Genomic DNA, 19,797 nt, shown 5'->3' with positions numbered 1-19,797 from the left:
AGCAGAGGCTAAAGAGAAGCAGCTATTTCTGGCTGAGGAACAAAAAAAGGGGTTCTCCAAGGATGTACAGTGGGCCTGGATAAGTCCTGAGAAGTGCTAGGGAAGGTCAGGGAATCCCAGAGGCAGAGTCAGTCACAGCAGGAGATGCTGGCACAAAGATGAGGGGTCCCAGCAAGAGCTGTGCTAAACACAGAAGAGGCACTCCTGAAACTCCACAATCATATTAACCTGTTAATTTATACAGCGGCTCTGTACAAAAATAGAAGGGTTCTAATAAGATTAACAATATTAAATAAATATTTCATAGAAAAAGTCTTTGGCCTAGTTCATAGCTCATCCTTTGGGTTGATGTTCATTTCACTCGGTCCTAGATGCTCCTGGTCCAACATCGCAATCACTTCATCTGCCTGGATTCGCTCCTGCAAAAGGGGAAGGGAAGAGGCTGTAACAGCAGAACTTCAGTGCTGGCTCTCAGTTCATCCAGTGCAGCTCAGCCTGCTGGGAGGACCCACAGCAAGCAGTTGATCCAAGCACCAGCAGTGTAGTTGAGAGGACTGGGCACTTGAGCTGGGCATTTGCTGGGCAAAATCAGTCAAACCACTTTGCATCTCAATACCTAATTCCTTCCTCCCTGCAGGGACTGCAATGGTTGGGGCAGAGCTGACGTATTGCTGTTCCCCTGCCTCACTTCGCTAGCAGCCACTGCTACAGCAAACCCTTCTCCTGTCCCCTCTGCTTCACGTGCATTTCCAGCTCTCTTGATTTCCTACAACACATGCACCAAGCACAGAGGATTTTCAGTTAGCACCAAAAAACAGAGAGCACAAGGGTTTTGCTCTCTCCCTGCATTTAGTTTTGCCTGTTGAAAGGCATCACATCCCAGGTCTCCCAAGGCATCTGGGTGCCCAGACTTCAGGCTGCCAAACCACCTCTGAGGACCCAGCAGCAGCCTCACACCACAGTGGAGGACTCCCCTGTTCACCAGGTTATCACCACTAGGTGTCAGAACGGGCCAGCCCAGCCCAACCCAGCGCAGCTCAGCGCAGGGACTGCCCGCACCCCGCTCAGCACCCCAGCCCGGGGACCCAGGGTGATGGGTGCCCAGCAGCATGGCTGGCAGGGAAAACTGTGCGGTCCCACAGGACCACTGGTTCATGTCCCTGTGGTGCCACAGATGGGAATGCTGCTGCAGGGGGTGTGACGGGGCAAAACGACGTGCTGGCTCTGGAGGATGAATATGGTCCAGGTTCCTCCGGGATGCTGGGTAAGCCCCAGCTCCCCTCACGTCGCGACGGAGGGACTCACCAGTTCTCTGTAAAGCGGGTCCAAGGTGAACCAGAGAGCCACAGCACACCGCTGGCCTTTAGTAACTGCCTTCACCCCATGGGGGTTCTCGCCGCCCGATGAGAAGCTGACCATTCGCCCACACTTGGGCTTGATGGAGGCCTGCGGGAAAACAGGTGTCACCAGGGCAGCAAGGAGCAGCACAGCTGCACGCACTGGCCATGTGTGGGCTCATCATGGGCCAGGGCCTGGGATCTTCCTGGGCATGTCTCTGCATCACTCCAGTGAGCTGCTCTGCAGGACATGCAGAGCTCTGGGCACGGTGGTAAAAATGTGTGGGGTAAACAGGGAAGCGTGAGGCCTGACCCTGCTGTGCAGCCATCATGCAGAAATGAGATGGTGGCATGAAGTCCTTGCAAAGCCTGCAAGCGACCACTACAGCAAAACAGGGCGACAGCATAGCTCCAGGGAGGTCCAGGCTAAACCTGGCATGGGCTGTGAAACACCTTTCTTCTTTCTGCTGAATCCACAACAGGTATCCTGCAGGAATCTCAGAGGCAGAAGTGCCAAGCAAACCAACCCTCTGGCACTAGCCTTAGGTAGATGCAATCTACCCTCCAGTATATACTGGTCTTCAGAAACTCAGCATTGTGCCCAGATGCTCTGTCCAACCACAGAGAAGGTGCCCAGCCTCCCAAACGGCCCCACGCAGAGGTGGGAGCTTGTGCCTGAGCCCCATCCCTCTCAAGGACTGATGTCCACCACTGCGACCTGCTCTGGGCCAGACACTGCATATGTAAAGAGGCATTGCTTCGTGTTTGACCACAAGATGGGGTGGGAGTTCAGTGGTCCTCCGGCAGGGATGACTCTCAGCCATTGCCCTGCAGGCTCCCTGTTCAGCACGGCCTCTGGGCAGGGCACAGAAGGTCTGTGCACCTCTGCCAGCAGGATTTTGTATAGGCTTGTTGCCAGGTGGGATCTACAGGCTGCCTGGGGAAGCCCTGAGCCCCAGCACAGGCTGCTGATGAATGGTGTTTGGTTCACAGCACCTACTTACCGTCACAGTTTTGGCATCCATCTCAGTGAAAATGAACTCTCCTCCTTCAAAATCTGCATTCATGTACAGGAGGGCACTGGAGAGGAAGCAGGAGATCCCTATGAGGGTGGCAGTAGGGAGGACTTCAGGTTGTCCTCAGCCTCTGGGGAAGATCCCACTCCACCGAGACATGGGTGGAGGGGCTGCTGGGCAGAGGAGGTCCTGCCGTGGGGCTGGTCAGGGCCACCCAAACTGCCCCCATTCTGGAGCCACTGATGAGAACCAGCAGATCTCTCCTTGGCTAGGGAACAATTCTCAAAATGTCCCCTGGGTCCCACTAGCTCTCATCCTTCTGTTTTGCACCAAAACCACCTGGTAAGAGACACAGGCCTGTGGGCCACAGCTGGGCTTTCCCAACCCTAAAATATCACAGAGCCATTACAGTTAAACTCTGGCACTTGCTGCCACCAGCTGCCACCAGCTGGATCTCACTTCTGCCAGATGATGGGAGGCACCAGCATTAGGGCTTACAGCCCTGCCTCATGTAGGGTCCCCAGCAGCAGCCCCCCTCTTCCTTCCTACCTGTAGTCCCGAAAGGTGTAGGCAGGAGGCTCCTTCCAGCACTCATTGGCCTCAGGGTCCAAGAGGCAGTTGTCAGCGTGGATGGGGTGGCTCAGGTCATTCCTCCTCTCCTGCTGGCCTAGGCAGGACCATGTGGAGGAAGGGGGAAGGAGAAGGGGTAGATGAGATGGAAATGCCATGCGCTGTGGGGTCCATCACAGTGGGGAGCCTGCCCCAACCCCACTCCAGGTGGTGTTCACAGGTGAGAGGATGAAAGGGAAGGCTGGGGAGAAAAGGCAACATCTGAGGACGTAGATTTGCACAGCTATGCTTGATCCTTACTGCAGGGAAGAGAGATGAAGAGCTGGTGGAATGGAAAGGAGAAAGGACAGTGAGAGGAGGCAAGAGAAGAGGGGAGAGAAAAGAGGAAGAGTTGGAGACATGAAAAACAAGAGACACCCCAGAAATGAGCTCTTTGGGACAGCAGTGCCCACTCTTTGTTTCTGCGGGGACAGTGATTTCGCCCAGCCCTCAGCCCCCAGTTCAAGCATCAGGCAAAACAGAGCTACCCTCAGGCTTGGGGCACCCACTCGTAAAGCCCTTGTGAAGGGGCTGAATGCCTCCCGTCCTCCCAGTCCTGCCCTTCCGCCAGTCCCCTGAGCCCTCACCAGAGAGGGCGGTGCGGCACACCAGGTGGGTGTAGGAGAAGTAGAGCGTGGAGTTCAGCATGAAGTAGGACTCGACGATCCTGCGAGCCTTCTCGCTGATGTCGTAGAAGAGCCGGGCGCTCTTCAGTGGGACACGGCCCTCGTAGCCATACTGGGCAAGGAGAAGGGGTGAGACAGGGTCAGTGTCCCATGCTGGCTGGGAGGGAGGTCATGGGAGAGGAGGAGGGAAGATGTACCTTGAGGGCTTTGAGGACAGTGGCTCCTTCAAATCTTTCATTCGGGGTGTGGGGGGACGTTTTGCCCCTGTAACCGTCTCCAGCCAACATGATCCCCTGGAAGACATGAACACAGGTGAGGGTTTAACTGGTTCCCCAGGAGAGGGGCAGCTGCAAAGGAAGCACCTGACACCCTCTTCTCCAAAGCCCCCAGGGCTGCATTCACCAGGTCAGATGAGTTGTGTGGGAAGGCTCTGCAGCAATCCATGAACACAGTCCATTCCAAGATGCTGGAAAACAGCTACACATCTCCCGAATGGGGATGTTCAGGCACCTTCAGTCCTAGTCTCAGCTGATGACGAATGAGAAGGCTCAACCAGGCTTATGTATGAGCATCCTTTGGGATTGTGTCCAACATGCAGGAAAGAGCTATTTCTGCATGGCCTCTGTCTTTGCAGCATGTTTCTAGGAACAGCCCAAGATTGGAGTAGCAGGTCCCGTGCTGCAGTTATGGATGTGTTACGGGGATAAGTGTCTGACTGCTCTCCATGGCAACCTGGCATCAGCTGCAGCACTCAAGAGTGAGGCATCAACCCTGAACCTCTCCAGGGGCTGATCACACATTCAGCTCTCATGAGACAGATGCTGGGGAGAGCATCAGGCACTCAGCCCAGGTGGTGGTCACGTCCCACCCAAGCACATTGTCTACTTACACTGGCCACCCTGTGAAGCTCTCGGCACTGCTCCTCTGAAATGACATTGTCCAGTAGCACTCGCTGGGTGCCGTTCAGCTGCTGCGAGTTATAGACAAACTTCACATCGCTGTAGAGAAGCGGACCCCCTGATGGAAAGAGAGACACAAAATGACCCTGCTGTACATGCCCTGGCCTTGTTGACATCTTGCACCGTGGCTGAAGTCAGACAGCTGAAGTCATTGGTGTGCTGCAGGCAAAGAACTTCACACCAGCGAGCAGAGTCTGGCCTCAGATCAGCAACAAAAGAAACCGAAGCAATGGAAACACACAGAGATGAAATCAATTTGCTGCATGAGCATCAGCATTTTCCACCTTCTCGTTAGCTGCTTTGCAAAGGCAGGGACCACAGCCTGAAACTCCAAAACCTGATGGGACATGACGAGAGACACCAGTTAACTTGGCTCTCCTGCCCAGCAGCCAACATCAACAGAGGCCGTAAGTTTCCATTGCATTTGTGCTGTGTGGATCTTGCCTGTTTGGCACGCAAAGCCGCTCTCTGCAATTGTCATCACTGGGCTTTTCGTCTTTTACACTCATCGGAAACCTAACCAGTGCTGAGCTTGCAGCAAGCATCACTTGTTCTCCACCAAGAATGGGGGCTGGAGGTGAGTGAGCCTGAGGACAATCTTCCTCTGCAGAGGCAAAGGAGTTGCCATGGCTGTCGGTGCCAACCCTTGCTCCTTGCCTCTACGCTGCCTCCCTCCGGCTGCTAGAAGCCAATGGCTTGGCTGCGTTTTGGAGGTCCCAGGCAGCATCCCTGGGATGGGAATACAACCACAGCTGGACTTGCACACTCCTGGGCTCCTGCCTGGTACAGGGCAAGTGAGCCTTGCCATGTGCTGAGCAAACAGGCAAGGAGAAGAGAGAGATTAGGAAGGTGAAATGCATCTAAATTGTGGAAAAATTTATCTGTTATTACAGAGCCACAATAAAACAGAGGAAACAGACCTGCAGAGCTCCTCTCATCATGTGGCATACGAAAACTCCTCTGTTACACTTTCATAACTACTACTTTTGCTGTCTGCTGAGGCATATCGTGTGATTTTGGAAGGTCTCCTTGGTCTACGGAGATCACATAACCTTGAGGGCAAAATCCTGCCACTAACACTAACTGAAGAGTTAGATTTCTTGGAAACAGAAAAGATGGAATGTTCCTCATGTTCACTTTGCTGATCTTGCTGCCTGATAATAGGATTTATTATAAATGCAGCTGGATCAGAAATAGGAATCTGAAATCCAAACTACAGGCACACTCCAGCTCAGGGATAAGTTTTCCAACTCGGATGTTGTTCTTCCCCAGCCATAGGCACATGAGAGATGAACCTGGAAGGCATCACTCACCACTTCTCCAGCTTCTTCTGTTCCTCCCAAGGAGCTAGCAGGGGCTGCTCTGTGCTGTGAACACTGAACCTTTGTCCCACAGTAGCAGCATGCTTCCAGCTGCATTACTTGCCCCCACCACCTCCAAGCACCGGCATGTGAACGCTCTAGACAGGGTGGTTGACAGCTAGAAACTGGGGAATTCTTTGGACTTTTTGGGGTGAAGGAATTGGTGAAAAAGAGGAAGGGGAGAAGAAAAGAAGTACAGAAGAGACGTAAAAAATTAAAATGGGTTTTTCTTTTTCTCCTTTGGCCTTTTCTCATCTTTTTCCAAGTGAAAAGAGATAGAAAAAAGACAACAGAGAAAGGAAGTGGCTGGATGGGAAAAAATCTCATTTTGTTTTTGAATGGTTTCATTTTTCTTTATCAATTTGAAAACATTCTGCAACTAAACCAGAATAAAAGCATAGAGAGAAGAAAAAACCAGAAAAAGACACACTCTGAAATTATTTGGTTATAGAAGGCAAACAGGCCAACAGATAGAAATCAACCAGCTCTTGGTTTAAGCAAGCTCTCTTGGATCTTCCTGTGGTATTCATCTATTTTATACATGGCTAGAGAAGGGATAACATTACTCTGAACACAACACTGAGCAGCTGGAGACAACTTGGGCCATGGAAAGCCATGAAATTCCCCCAAAAGCCCAACCATCCATTGCATTGCAGGGAAGCTTAATGGCCTGCTGCTGTGGAGCTGGCCCACTAGAGACACAAGACGCCTTCTGGCTTGAGATCCCATGGTTTTGCAGCAAGGAACATGCTTTGGTATTTGGCTATATTATAATTTTTCAAAATGATTATGACGGGAAATTCTGTCTTTAGTAGAAGCAGTAAGATATTTTCTGTGGTTGCTGAAAATGTGCTGAAATCAGTTCAAATGTCTGCCGACAGGCTTTAAAACCGAGTGATTTGATGTAAGCCAAGACATGAAATCACAAGCCGGTCTGCAAAGAGAAACAGTTATTAACGTGGTGTGATCCAGCACGTTTAGCAAAGCATCAGGATTGGAGTTCCCAAAACCTAATGCCTCCAGCATCCATCCTTCTGCAGCCTGGACAACAGGGAACATTTTAATCTTAAAAGCACCTGGGGGAAAGACTACAGTTTGCTGGTGCCACCTTCCCCATGGTGAGGAGGACCCAGCCTCCCAGCTCCACAAGTCAGTGCTCTGCACTGAGCAGCTCAGCAAGTGGGAAAAGCAAGTCCAAGAGCAGAGCAGTGCTGGTGCTCTGTCTCTTAAACAAAAATTTAGCCCTGTCGGATAGGACTGGCCATCACTGCTCAGTGACTAGCTTCTACAGTCTGCACTCTCTAGCAATAGGAAAAAGCCTTCTGATTTTGTTGAAACATGTTCATCAGACTTACCCTCCTTCAGCTCTCGATCTGGTTTCGTAATGGGTTTCTTTGCCAGGGAAAGGCGGGGCCCATCTTCTGGTTCACTGCTAATACTTGATGGGACACTGAGGACAAGAGAGAAGAGGAACATCATGACTTCGGCCACAGGTCTCCAGTTCTGGGAATTGCACTGTTTTGCACCCTTTGGAAACCAATACATGAAAAAAAATGGGCATAATTGGTTCTCTGCACATATGTCACAACCATACAAGTAGAAGCCCTCACCTTATCCCATGGCAGTGTTTTTCTTGTAATGGGAACAACAGTTTCCACCAGCAAACCAAACTACAGACACCAACAAATCTGAACAGCAACACTTGCCTCATCAACCAAGTGCCCTCTAGACCACTGCTGGTTTTGAGACACTCAGCTAAAATAAGGTCCTTCTGGGAATGTTTGTAATGGTAAGGGGCAAAGGGCACTAATTCAACCACGGTGGGGTTCTGAGGCGGATGGGCAGCACCCCCTGAGTGGCAGGCATCATGGGCACATCCTCTTTACCCCACTGCAGGGACTGGTGAAGCCACAGGCTCAGCTGGGGTGGGTGGTTGCTCACCTGTGCTCATCCTGGCGGGCACCGTACCTGTTCCAGTAGTTCTGCAGGAAAAGAGAGAAGTTGTGGTGCTTAATTTAATGCCCCAGCTGAAGCCAGGGAGCTACCTGTTCTGTCTTGCACCCAGGGACATCAGCCAGCCTCTCTGGTATGGATCCAGCCCAAACAACTTTGGGCAATTGCCTAGGGTCACCAAATTGAAAATGTAACACCAACCCAAACTGGCATTGTATGATGAGTACAGAGGAAGCCTGGCTTTCCCACCCCAGTACCAGCAAAATGGCTGAGAAGCAGCCAGACAGCACAGAAGAGCTGGACTAGTCTGCATCTGCTTCTCCTTTACCCTGGGAAAGTCTACCTTTCTTGCTTTGTCATAATCATTTTCCCAGAGAGAACAAACCAGGCCAAGACCCAGCTCCTGAGTCACCCACATGGGTCTCACTTTACAGGAGAGGTGAGGGGGGCAGGTTCTATAGCTGTGAACTCCTAAAGGTCCTGCCCATAGCAGACCCGAGCATTACCGGCTCCGTGTAGCTGTATCCGAGGCCAGCCGCAGCCACCTGTAAGAGGTGAGATTCCAGCTTGTGGCGCCGCAGCAGTGTTTTTGGTTCCTGAAAAGATGAGGGAAAGGGGAATACTTGTACATGAAGTTTTCACAAGACACAGGCAATGCACCTCTGCTTTCCACGCAACACCACAGACTCCTATGTGGCAAGAGATGCCTGGGTCATCCCTTAGAAGACCTGATGGCTCCCTCAGACAGGCCTGAGCCACTCACTACATTACAGAAGGAGAGGTGTTCAGCAACTCATTCAGGATACGTGTCCGTAGCTGGCAGAGAGGACTTAGCATCTTGGAAAGCCTCCAAATATCCAGGCAAGGGGCTGGCCAGAGAAGCCCCAGCTGAAGAATGGGAGGCAGGTTCAGGCTGGCGGAGCAGAGACCCTGGCTGGGCTTTGCCTCGGTTCCCCATCTGCAACATGGAGCCCATAGGGTGGCGGTGGGTGGGCTGCAGGCGTTGCAGCGTGGGACACAGTCAGGGTGCTTCAAAAGGGACCGCAAAGCTCAGCCAACTGGAAATCATCCAAAGGGATTTTTTTCATAATGAAACAAAAATGTAAACAAAACGCTGGCTTTTCTTCCAGAAAATGACTTTGCAAAGAAAAACTATTTTTTGTTTGTTTGATTGTTTTCAGAAAATTTCGAAAACACCTAAATGTTTTTCTCAACTTCAGTTTTTTTCTGATTCACTTTATGAGGATAAATAGGAATTGTTCTTGGTTTTTATCATTTCCATTTTCTCTTTTAGCATTTTGCCAAATCCACCTCGATTCTCCTGGAATTCAAGGAATTCCCAAGGGAGTGGAAAATCCAGTTCCTGTCTACTCTCTACTGATGGCACAAGAGGAATGAGCCTCAGCAGAGCTGTGGTGGGACAGGAGGAATTTCTCCTCTTCTGCATCATGAGAAAGGCAGCCCCAGGCCCACAGATAAAGGCTGCTCAGACTAGAGAGGAAGCCTGTCCCGCTGTGTGACTGACCACATACTGTTTGGTTGTTTGACCCCCAGCGTAACTCTGTGATAGCAAAACTACTCCCCGCAGAACAGGCAGAGCACTGAACTCCAAGCTCAGTGACTTGAGAGTAACACCAACAACCCAGCCTGCCTCTGGGAAAATACTTCTCAGCCCTCTTTTAACAGAGGTTTCCCTCTGCTCAGTTCTTCACTGCATTCCTCCTTCACGTCTCCTCCAGAGCACTGAACAAGAGGAGTGTTGACATTGTTGAGGCTCTCAGTTATTGCCCTCCTTGTCCTTGCTAGGGTTTTGCTAAGCTGAAGTTCCCATTTAAAGAAGATGCTGCTCTCCAGCTTCTCCCCAGCACCTGTGACCCTGGATTTCCACCCTGACAATTAGCTAGTCCAGCATCTCCACATCTGTTTTCAAAGTGGAAAGCTGCCAAGCTGCTTTTATTTCCAGCTGATGCTTTTGTTAAAGCCTCCAACCAAGGGCTCTTAGGTGATACTCACTCTCACCTTTCTGGGTTTGATGGTGTCTGGATCCATTGTACGTTCCAAGAGGCTCTCATAATAAGCTGCATTCTCCAAGACATCTTCATCATCTGGGTGGAAGAGGAGGTAGGACTTGGCACACTCCAGGGCTTTTATGTAGTCACCAACTGGGAGGCAACAAAACAGTTGTCAGGGGGGGCAGAGGGGGGCACAGCCGTGGTGGTTGTGCCAGGCACTCAGGCAGAGCACGGCAGGACAGAGCTGAGGAGGAAGGAGGGCAGAGAGGGAGGGCACAGCCTGAGCTCTCCATCAGCTGAAGGGTAAGCCTGGCACTTTACAAGGCTCTTTTGATGCAATATTGTTTAAACCCCTCCATTTCACCATCGGGGAATCTGAGGACAGAGACACAGTTTCTATGTGGTCAGGCACAGGTCGTATGGTATCCAAACCAGATCCAACTGGATGGGCAGGATGTGGATGCTGCCCGGCAGCATCCCTCAGGGTTCTGGGGGGTTTTAATCCACCACATTAAACTTCTAATTTGCAGAGGAATAAAAAGTCTCTGTCAGCATGAAAGGCTGCTCACTCCTCCAGCTTTCTTGCCATTGCATTGATGAATTAGGAAGCTTTAGGTTTGAGTAGCAATTTTGACCCTCATACATTCTGCCTTTTTCGGGGAAGAGCTCTTAGTGCAAGCCTGAGATACCAGAATTCTGCCTAGATTGTCTTTTATGTAAGAGAACATAATAAAAGACCATACAAGACCACACAACTGCCAACTCCTGATGCTTTGCAATGTTGCCAACTCCTGCAACTTTACTGTGACTCTTGAAATATTCGGTAATTAGCAAAACCTGGCATCTTGCAATAAGGTTGGGCTAACTTGTCTGCTACATATTAACTTAGAAACTGTATCAGTTGGTTTCAGAAAATGTGAAACACATAAATCCCAAGAACTTTAATAACAAAAGGCAAATGAAAGGACCCTAAAAAAGAATTATTTATTTAAAGAATAATAATGTTTAAGCTAAAGGTTGGGCTTTTAAAACCTGACTGGTGATTTAAAACACTTTCACAGAAATACGTAATTGCAATTCAGTTACCCTGACTTTTGAAGAGACAGTTTCCCATGTCCTTTGCTTCTTGACTCTCTCAGACCATACCATACCACTGCATCACTGTAGCGTGGACATTATGAGGACATAGCCTGATTTCCACATGAAGCAATTAACACTGGTACAACATGTAACAAAACTCAGCAAGCCCTATGAGGAACAGAAAGTCAGCCTTTACCTCTGTAATAGGCAAACTGCAAGTAGTCGTAATGGAGGGGAAGGAAATTTTCGATGGGTGAGATACGGCCCGAACGTGTGGCGAGCTCTCGGACACAGTCATGTTTGCAGGCCAGGACTTGCATGTAGTGATCTGCCAAGAAAAGAGGGAGAGGATGGTCTGAACTGAAAAGGATGGTGATAGGGCTGAAACGAGGACAGAGAGAGGTTAAATGTCCCCAACTGAAGGACATGCTTCTCAAGCTGCTCTGGTCCAGAAGACAACTGTGCACCTAGAGAAAGAGCTCAGCCTCATTCTCAAAGCCAATGGACAGTTGCAGACATATTTTGGTCCCCCTTGAGAAATGTATTCCTCCTTCCGTCAGCTGTAGAGGGAGCTTGAGCATCTCTTTTGTGTGCTGGGAGCTGCTGCTTCTGCCCAGGAAAGCTGGGTGGATGCAGGGACGTGCAGGTGGCAGGTAGCTCTTCACCTCCAAGAGCCAAACCAAAGGCAAGGACACCCACAAAGCAAGCAGAGATGTGAAGACAAGATGGCCACACAAAAGCCATCTCCACACTCCCTTTCCTTAGCTCATCTTTAATCCTCTCCTTCCCGCAGCAAGAAAGCTCCCAGAGGTAACAAGGAGGTTTAGATCAGAGGGGTCAGTGCAGCATCTTAAGCACAGCTGAGCAAGACTGAAAGGTCTAACGTGCAAATATTGGCAACAAACCCCCTGTGTATGCTGCTTCTCATCTCTGGGAGATGAGATCTCACAGGGAAACACAAGCACGTGGTAAACATCTGCCATTAGCAAGGCTTCTTAACTGGTGGGAGTCCACAATATCGGCGTTGTATCAGCTGTACAGTTTTGAAGCCAATGATGACATCTGATTCCAGTTTGGAGTCTTTGTTGCAATGTACTTACAAATCTATTTTGCTTGCTCTGTCTCTGTGCACCATTAAAAACCTTAAACAACAAACACAGGCTTGGAAAAAAACATGTGCTCAGCTACCAAAGCATTTCTCAGAGCTGCCAAAAAAAACAGCCTGAAGAATTTGCAGTGAAATCAAGTGGAAACTCAAAACAGTCCTCATTTGCTCAGGGCAGGTAGTCTGAGTAGTTACCTGATTTACCATACACATCCAGGGCATTGCAGTAAGGAAAGCAAGAAGGAAAAGGACATAAATAATTTTGTTGTAATTTAAACCTATTTAAGCATCCTAGACCTGGAATAATCCATCACTGAGACACACTGCTTTTTCTTGGTACTGTCAAGGTGCCCTCAGAACAGGCCATATAGACTGGAACTGATTCACTGAAATGCATCTGTCCCCAGGGTGGAGAGGTGAGAGTGTTTCAACTCCCATGCAGCAGCACAGCAAATCACCCTGGGATTGGGATTGAAGAGAGAAACAAATTTTGAAGAAACTTAAACTTTCTTTTCTTGGTGTATTAATATTCCCATTCCCTGCTGAAACATCTGGGGCTGAGTGCCCTGGAGCCAGCAGTAAACTCTGGATTATGCTGTCCTGTAAGGAACTGCTTGATTCCCTATAGCAAAGCTGTTGCATTACGTATTGTATTTCCCTCCATGTGCCCTAATTTCATTGTTTCTTTGCATGCTTGAACAGTCCTGGCGTTTGGAGTTGTTATTCCCAGGCATATCTAGCCAAGCCAAGTCATAGCACTTGCAGAGACCATCTGGCTTGTTCTCAGTCCCCAGTGATTACTGGGTTGAGGACCACCACATCATGACCACATCCATGCTCCACGTGGTCCAGCACAGAAACATCTTCACTGCTCACCGGGGCTGCCCTCGACTTGAACAGAAACAACAGAGACCAAAACCTGTTCGACAAATAGCAGCTTTCAGAGAGGAGGAAAGTTGGTTTTCTTTGCCGCGGAAGGCTACTCTCTTGGAGAGCTTGATATGGCCCTTGGTTATGGCTTTAGAAGCAGGCATAATCAGCTGACAGTAACACTGGTACCAAATCAGCCTTTACAACACTCCTCCTATTTTTCACATGGGTAAATAAACCCAAAAAAGGCAGTTTCTCATCCGGTGTGTTGGTGGTTTTTCATCTTGGTCATTTCAACTAGATTTCCTGTCTTGACACAAACAGAATTATGCAAAACCAAAAATCAGTCTGCATCTGAGAGAAGTATTTTCCACACAAGAAAAAAGATTCCAGAGCTTCATGCAGCTCCATGAGCATGATAAATAAGATTTCTGCACCACACAAACTTTAATTTATTGCTCTTCTTTTCCTTACAACTAATTAAACATATCTCATTTCTGCTGATAATGAACTGTTTTAATCCCATCTGGTTCAGAGCCACCCGTGCAAATCTGAAGATCACGCAGCAATGTTCAATTCTCGACAGAGATTTCAGTAAAGATCATAATTAGGTGGGCCTCCACTAATGACAAATTCATCCTCTTGGACGATGAGGAAATCTATGTTCCGAGGCTTTTTGGCAACTTTCCTGGCCATCCAGAGCATGGCCAAGAGTACTCCGCTACTCTACTCATACGCACAGAAAAACAGAGAAAATATAAACAGAGGGCAGCGATATCTAGATTGCAGTGAGGTACGTGACACTGCGTAGAGGGGTGAACCAAGGCAGTTTATGTTAAAGCGCCTATACTTTCACCACTTACAGAAAGCTGCAAATGCTCCATACATCTGGAAACGCGATCGTTCTAGCCCAGCTTCTATTCAGGACCCAACTGAGAAGCTCTAATTCCCTGTCCTCTGGATTTGCATTTTCTGGCCTTCCAAGTGCCTCCTGCAGTGTTACCCACCAGCAGCAGTGATGGAAGGGAAGACTTCACCAAACCCAGCCAAAGGCCCAGACTCAATAATTAAAAACATTGCAGAATCAAGGGTGAGAACCCTCAAGATGCAAAAAGATCTCACCTGCAATAGCTTCATAGAGGCCAGCCTTATATTCCAGGTACTCATGCTCCTCAAATCTCTGTGGTCCCTCGCACATGATCTGGCAATCTTCGTCCTCGGAGTAGTACCCTTTCAGTGCACGCTCCAGAAAGTCAATGGCGAGTTTGTACTCCTCCTTGTCGTAGTGCCTTACTCCAGCACTGTAGTCCTCCTGCAAAGCAGGTAGGCAGAAGACAAGATTGTGAGCAGGCTACTCAGCTCGGGCTAAGCATCCCGTCCTTGCCAACTGCAAGTGCTTCTCAAAGGAAGGTACAAGTGGGCTGGGACAGAACTACCTCCCCGGCTACCTAACAGATGTAAGCAGATGTATCAAACCATCTTTAAGTCACCAATGGACTTTTGGATCATGGGAACCTCATGAACCTGTCTAAGTGCTCTTCTGAACTCCTCTATACTTAGGCAAATCTGTCTTAAAATGGCCCCTAATAAGCACCTCCATTAATTACACCAAACGGCCACTCCTGCTTCTTTGTGCCTTATGAAATCAGAATGTTGGGGGTGGCCCTGGTATTTGTGTTGGGCTTTCACTTTGGGGAGGTGGAAAAAGCTGTCACTCTCACTCTCTGCCTGCCACACTGCATCCTCACTAGCATAGTCACTGGGATAACCCAGCTCAAAAGAAACATGTATAAGCCAAGATCTGTCCATCAGCGCCCATGGAGGCATCCATCAAAGCTGCCTGCTGGTGCATGTTCACAGCCATGGGTGACCCCAGAGTACCCTGAAGAGAAGGACCGAGTTGGGGATGTAGCCACTAAACAAAGAGCAGAGTGCCTTGAAAAAGCAGGAGCTGCCTCGCCTTAAAGGAGAACACTGAAAAGGAGATTTTAATTTGCTGTTTTGTAATACAGACCTCGGCAAGAATCTCCCCTTTCATAGACGATGCCCTCTTAACCTCCTAAATCTCTTCTCTCCAGACTGCCTGACACTTAACCTAGATACCTCTTCAGCTCAGACTCACCATGTGCTGCTTGGCCTCCCGGTCAATCAAGATGACCTTCCCTGATGAGGTCTTGTAGTTCTCAATGTCCTGCTGTATCTCCATGTGCTCAGGGTTTGCCATGAAGAAAGTGTGAGCTGCATTTGCTGCCTCCTCCAGCTTGTTCAGCTGTAACAAAGTAAGAAAGGCCAAGTGAATTGGTGATGTAGGACAGTGAACACAGCAGTTTATCTTGCATCCTCTTGACACCTATACATCTGACACCCTTCTGACATGACTGGACCGAGCAATGATGGGATAACCAAGGAAAACCTGAATGCAGAGGCTAAGGAAAAATGAGAGGGAAGTCCCAGTGCATGGGAAACTGGAAGAGCTGGAGTTCCCGAGAGCCAAACAAGTCACTTAATCTGTCTGCAACATGGTGTGACGGTGATGGGGTCCAGCCTATTTTCCAACTGCACACCCTCTGAACTCAGTTACTCCAACCTCCTATGAAGTCCCAGGTAGAGAGATGGTCTTGTGAGATATTAGACACAGAGAGGAGAAGAAAGCCACTGAGACTACAAGCCTTGGAGGCCGGGCTAGGTCCAGGCTAAGGGCTTCTGCTTGTACATGGGGACTTGGGAGCATTTATAAAGCTGTGTATAGCTGCAAAAGGCCAGACTCCGCTGATAGTGGCAGAGATATAAAGAGGAGTTTATCTTAGTATATCAGGTTACTCTGGATTTTGAGATTCAGAACTGAGACCAGATATTAGTTTCACCTTGGAGAAAGCCTCTTAAATATCAGAAACGCTAGTGCTAAACACCTGCACAGCACCTGCCAGGAGCTCAGAGAGCAGGACGGATGTTCAGGTGAAACATCTGCATGACCAAGGAGGAGAGAGGCCACTTCCATGGCTAATGCACTTGCTCCTGAAAGAAAACCAACACCACCGAGCACCAGCAAGGTGCAGAGTCAGGACCCTGGGATATGTCTACAGTCTGAGCAGGCTTGCCTAAGTGTGGTAGCCAGGACCAGGCTAACACTAGCCCTGGCAAGGCTACATCCAGGTGTTCTCCCTGATGGTGAAACCCACAACAAGCCCTGTGCCACTGCTGCTAGGGCTCCTCCTGAGGCAATGGAGCCAGCGAGCTCAGGCACATTTATGCTGTACTGCAGTAATGGTATGGCAGCCCACCTGCACTCACACCCACCGGACAACCCGACTGGCAAAATGACAAGAACTGAAAAGAGATCTGCAGAGAAGCATGAGCTTCACACCTCGTTATTCTATGTCTGGAGCAGGGCAGAGAGGCCATGTGAGGTGAGGCAAGGCCATGACCGCCCTCATGACCCTGCTCATCCCCAGGAGACTATAGTGGCTTCCTTGGGGCTCCTTAACACTGGATTAACACTTGCACTTGCACTTAAAGAGCTATAGCTTGTCTTTCAGCCAAGCCATAAGAAACACTCAAAATTTTTTCAGTGAGACCCTGTGAACTGCCTAGTACCCCGCATTTCTCAGGGGCTCAGAGAGGACATACGAACACTCATCACCGGGTGGGCATATAGTAACTAGTTTAATCTCTAATGTATGATTATCTTCAGAGATGTGGCTGAACTGCCAATTGTCTAAGCACCCACCTCACCAGCAGGTTACTTGTTACCCCTGCAGAAGCATTTTGCAATCATTAAAATTAAAACACACATCTGTTAACACAAGAAATTCTGTTGGACGAAGTGGGATTTACAACTAGGTGAAATCATGGGGCTTTCTCCTTGAGGAAAGACTCTGCAAATGCATATCCTATGGCAATTCTGCATGTGCACCTTGTGAAAGCTTTGTGGTGATATACTAAGAGAAAAAATGCAAAGGATTTGCTCAGGGCACTTGGCAGCAGCAACAGCATGACAAAATGTCCTTGTTTATGCTGAATGCTGTTCTGAGCAGGAATAGCTGGAGTGAGGCAGGGTCAACAGGTTTAATTTGGTTGGACAAGGAGAGTTCCCATGGAAGCACCTAGCCCGCACCAAATCACTCTGCTCCTATTTGCAAGTGGAGCTGTGTGCCAGCCTTAGTAAAATACCCCAGTAGTTCACCTGGCAGAATGATGCCTCCTTTCTTACTGCACATAAAGCTTAGCAAGACTCAGGAAAATAACAGGATGAAGACATGCATTATTTCTGAGAAGTAACTTTCTCTAAGGGTGTCATGGAAGGAGCATTTTTTGGCCGTGAAGGAAGCAGGGGATGGTCTTTGAATCTCCACTCCCAAACACAATTTCCAAGTGGCAAATATTTTAAAATTACTGTAACAGGTTTCCTTTGGCTTTTCCTCATAACCAGGTGGAATTAGGAAGTGCAGCAAGCTGCTGAAAGCAATTTTTGCATTAAAAAGGGGAGACAGATAGATGATGGCGATTGGGAGCCCAGCTTAAAGGTGAGGGAAGCAGGGAAGATGCAGAGCACAGCAGGACAAGCATCAAGCCTCCTGGCATGGAGCAAATCCCCCTGAGAAGCATCCAGCACTTTCATCCGGGCTGTTTAGATTAGGACAAATGCAAACACAGTCTGCAGAGCAAACAAGGGGGCTACCATGAGTCAAACTGGTGGCAAGTGGAGACATTCTGGCTGTTGAAAATCACTGGCTCAGCTTGTCAGGGATGCCTGAGTGATTCTGATAGACACTGAATGGAGCAAACACCCAGATCTACCAAGGGATTTGTGAAATTGGCACTTCTGTATCAGATGAGCTGTTTCAGACACTCTCTCACATTACTTACTGGCATGTGGAGACATTTTGACAGCAGATGTCTGGATACATGAAGCCCTTTTGAAGGAAAAGCCCAGTTATCAATGTGGGTCCAGACCTATGCCAGGCGGATGCTCTCCTAAACCCCCGCTGTTGCTCTGCTACTCCAGCACAGCCAAAATTGCTTGTATGATTCCCAGCAAATACCTCCAAAAGGAAGATGAAAGCTCCAGTCAGCTGGCATCGCTGCCCAGTGCCTGGATCTGCTCTTTGAACACCAAAGCACCAAGGTGATGCAACGCCCACAGAAAAACAAAAGAATTGTCTTGTGTAAACTTCAGAAGATTTTCAGGATTAGTTCTGCACTGACAACTCACACAGGGAAACCAACTGTTCATGCAAAACCAAGATCTATTCCAGCCCTTCTCTTGGAGTTTTCCTGAGGACACCACTCCTCAGAATAACCCCTTGGCTTCCCAGCAGGTGAGCAAAATGACTGTAAGAAATTTTTACCCAGGACAGCACAAAAAAACCCCAAAATCCCTTCGGTGTAGGAATACATAAAAAAAAAAAAAAGAAAAAAAACCGAGAGAGAAACATACATCACATCCTGAAAAAGGTCAGCTCAACATAATCCCATCCTGGAAAAGTCCATTGTGGCTGGACAGCATCTTCTACAGAAGAAAGGACAAACCAGAGCATATCACAATGGGAATTTTCAGATCTTGCTGAGGGTAGGTGGGACTGTCACTGCAGACCGTAATTAGGGAGATCAAGGCGGGGCAAGAGCCTTGTTGGAGATGTATGAGCTGTGGAAATATCTGTATGAACTATTGAACTGCTCAGGCGAATTGCATTCTTCCACATCACAGATCTATATTCTCAGACAGCATCCTCTCCATGCGGACTTAAAAGGGATCAAATGCATCACAGCAAAGGAACAGGTCCCTGGAGATGCAGGCTGCAGTCGTCTGATGTGGGATGTTGTTTTTTCCTTTGGTTCTAGATCCATTTCAGATATCTGTCAAAAACTGTCATAGATCCTAGGACAGGCTTAGTTCTTCCTGGATAAAATCCACCCTTGTGAGCTAGGAAGAGTCTGTTTTCTAGACACAACAGAAAATCCCTTTCCCACCCTTAAAGCAAGGCTCATACTGTGTCTAGTCCTTTCTGGCTCTTCACAGCAGAGGTGACCTTTGGAGTTGGTGAAGGGAACTCAAAGCAGAACATTACAACTGCACACTTTTCAATGTATCATGTCCCATATTTGCCTTAGAAACATTCAAGTAATACAAAGAAGCCAACAGCTGCTAAGTTTTGGGGAGTTTTTAAGTGGATGCGTGTATTTAAAAGCAAATTCCTAACTGGTAAGACACATTCAGAGTCTAGCACTGACATTAATTACAAAACACTCTGGGGAAACTTTTGCCAAAACAGTCTGAATTCACAAGGCGCGGGATATTTTGGTCTTTAAAGGTCTGGGCTGGGACTCAGGACACCTGGACTCAGTTCCTGGCCTTCTCGCAATCTCACTGTGCAGCCATTGGAAAAAAACATTTTATTTTCTTTGTGTGTGATTTTCCATTATTTTAAATGAATAACAATAAAAATAACAGCATTTCTCCCACATGACAATAATTTTGTTAATTTAGAGGGCAAGCTGCTCGGGGACCATAAGCACATGCACACGTGGTAACACAAGGGGATTTTGATCTTCGTACAACCATCACTGAATGAAAAACAGCAAGGAAAAAATGACAACTGCAGAATCACAACCTTAGCGTGTGCTCTAAGGTTGCTTGTTCACCCCCCTGGAATGAGATCACTCGACTATCACTGCCGGTTTGCTCCAAACTTTGGAGCAAAGAGAGGACACAGAAAATCGCAACAACAGCACTGACAGAGCCCTGAGAACAGCCTGTCCATTTTGATCTTATTGTACCAACAGCTAGAGCCTAGAAGGTAAAAATACAACACTTTAGGGTTTCTAGATTTTGATAGTGAAAGATCTTCTCCCACCACCCCCGCCCTCCA

At 48.5% G+C, this 19,797-nt stretch overlaps 1 protein-coding gene across 1 annotated transcript; it reads right to left on the bottom strand.

Annotated features, from left to right (window-relative positions):
* Positions 1–232: 232 nt before the first annotated feature.
* Positions 233–15,197, bottom strand: LEPREL1 (leprecan-like 1). The gene is made up of 14 exons (XM_010135995.1): positions 15,051–15,197; positions 14,051–14,240; positions 11,150–11,281; positions 9,881–10,023; positions 8,368–8,457; positions 7,850–7,890; positions 7,264–7,358; positions 4,478–4,605; positions 3,786–3,881; positions 3,550–3,700; positions 2,903–3,020; positions 2,342–2,417; positions 1,306–1,446; positions 233–419 (listed from the first exon to the last, which is right to left on the bottom strand). The coding sequence occupies exons 1-14, from the start codon at positions 15,150–15,152 to the stop codon at positions 327–329; spliced, it is 1,596 nt and encodes a 531-aa protein (XP_010134297.1). The 5' UTR covers positions 15,153–15,197; the 3' UTR covers positions 233–326.
* Positions 15,198–19,797: the final 4,600 nt, after the last annotated feature.

This window comes from Buceros rhinoceros, unplaced genomic scaffold (genome assembly GCF_000710305.1).
Source record: "Buceros rhinoceros silvestris isolate BGI_N320 unplaced genomic scaffold, ASM71030v1 scaffold18525, whole genome shotgun sequence".
In the NCBI taxonomy this organism is placed as follows: Eukaryota; Metazoa; Chordata; class Aves; order Bucerotiformes; family Bucerotidae; genus Buceros; species Buceros rhinoceros.
This window is presented reverse-complemented; position numbering and strand designations above follow the sequence as displayed.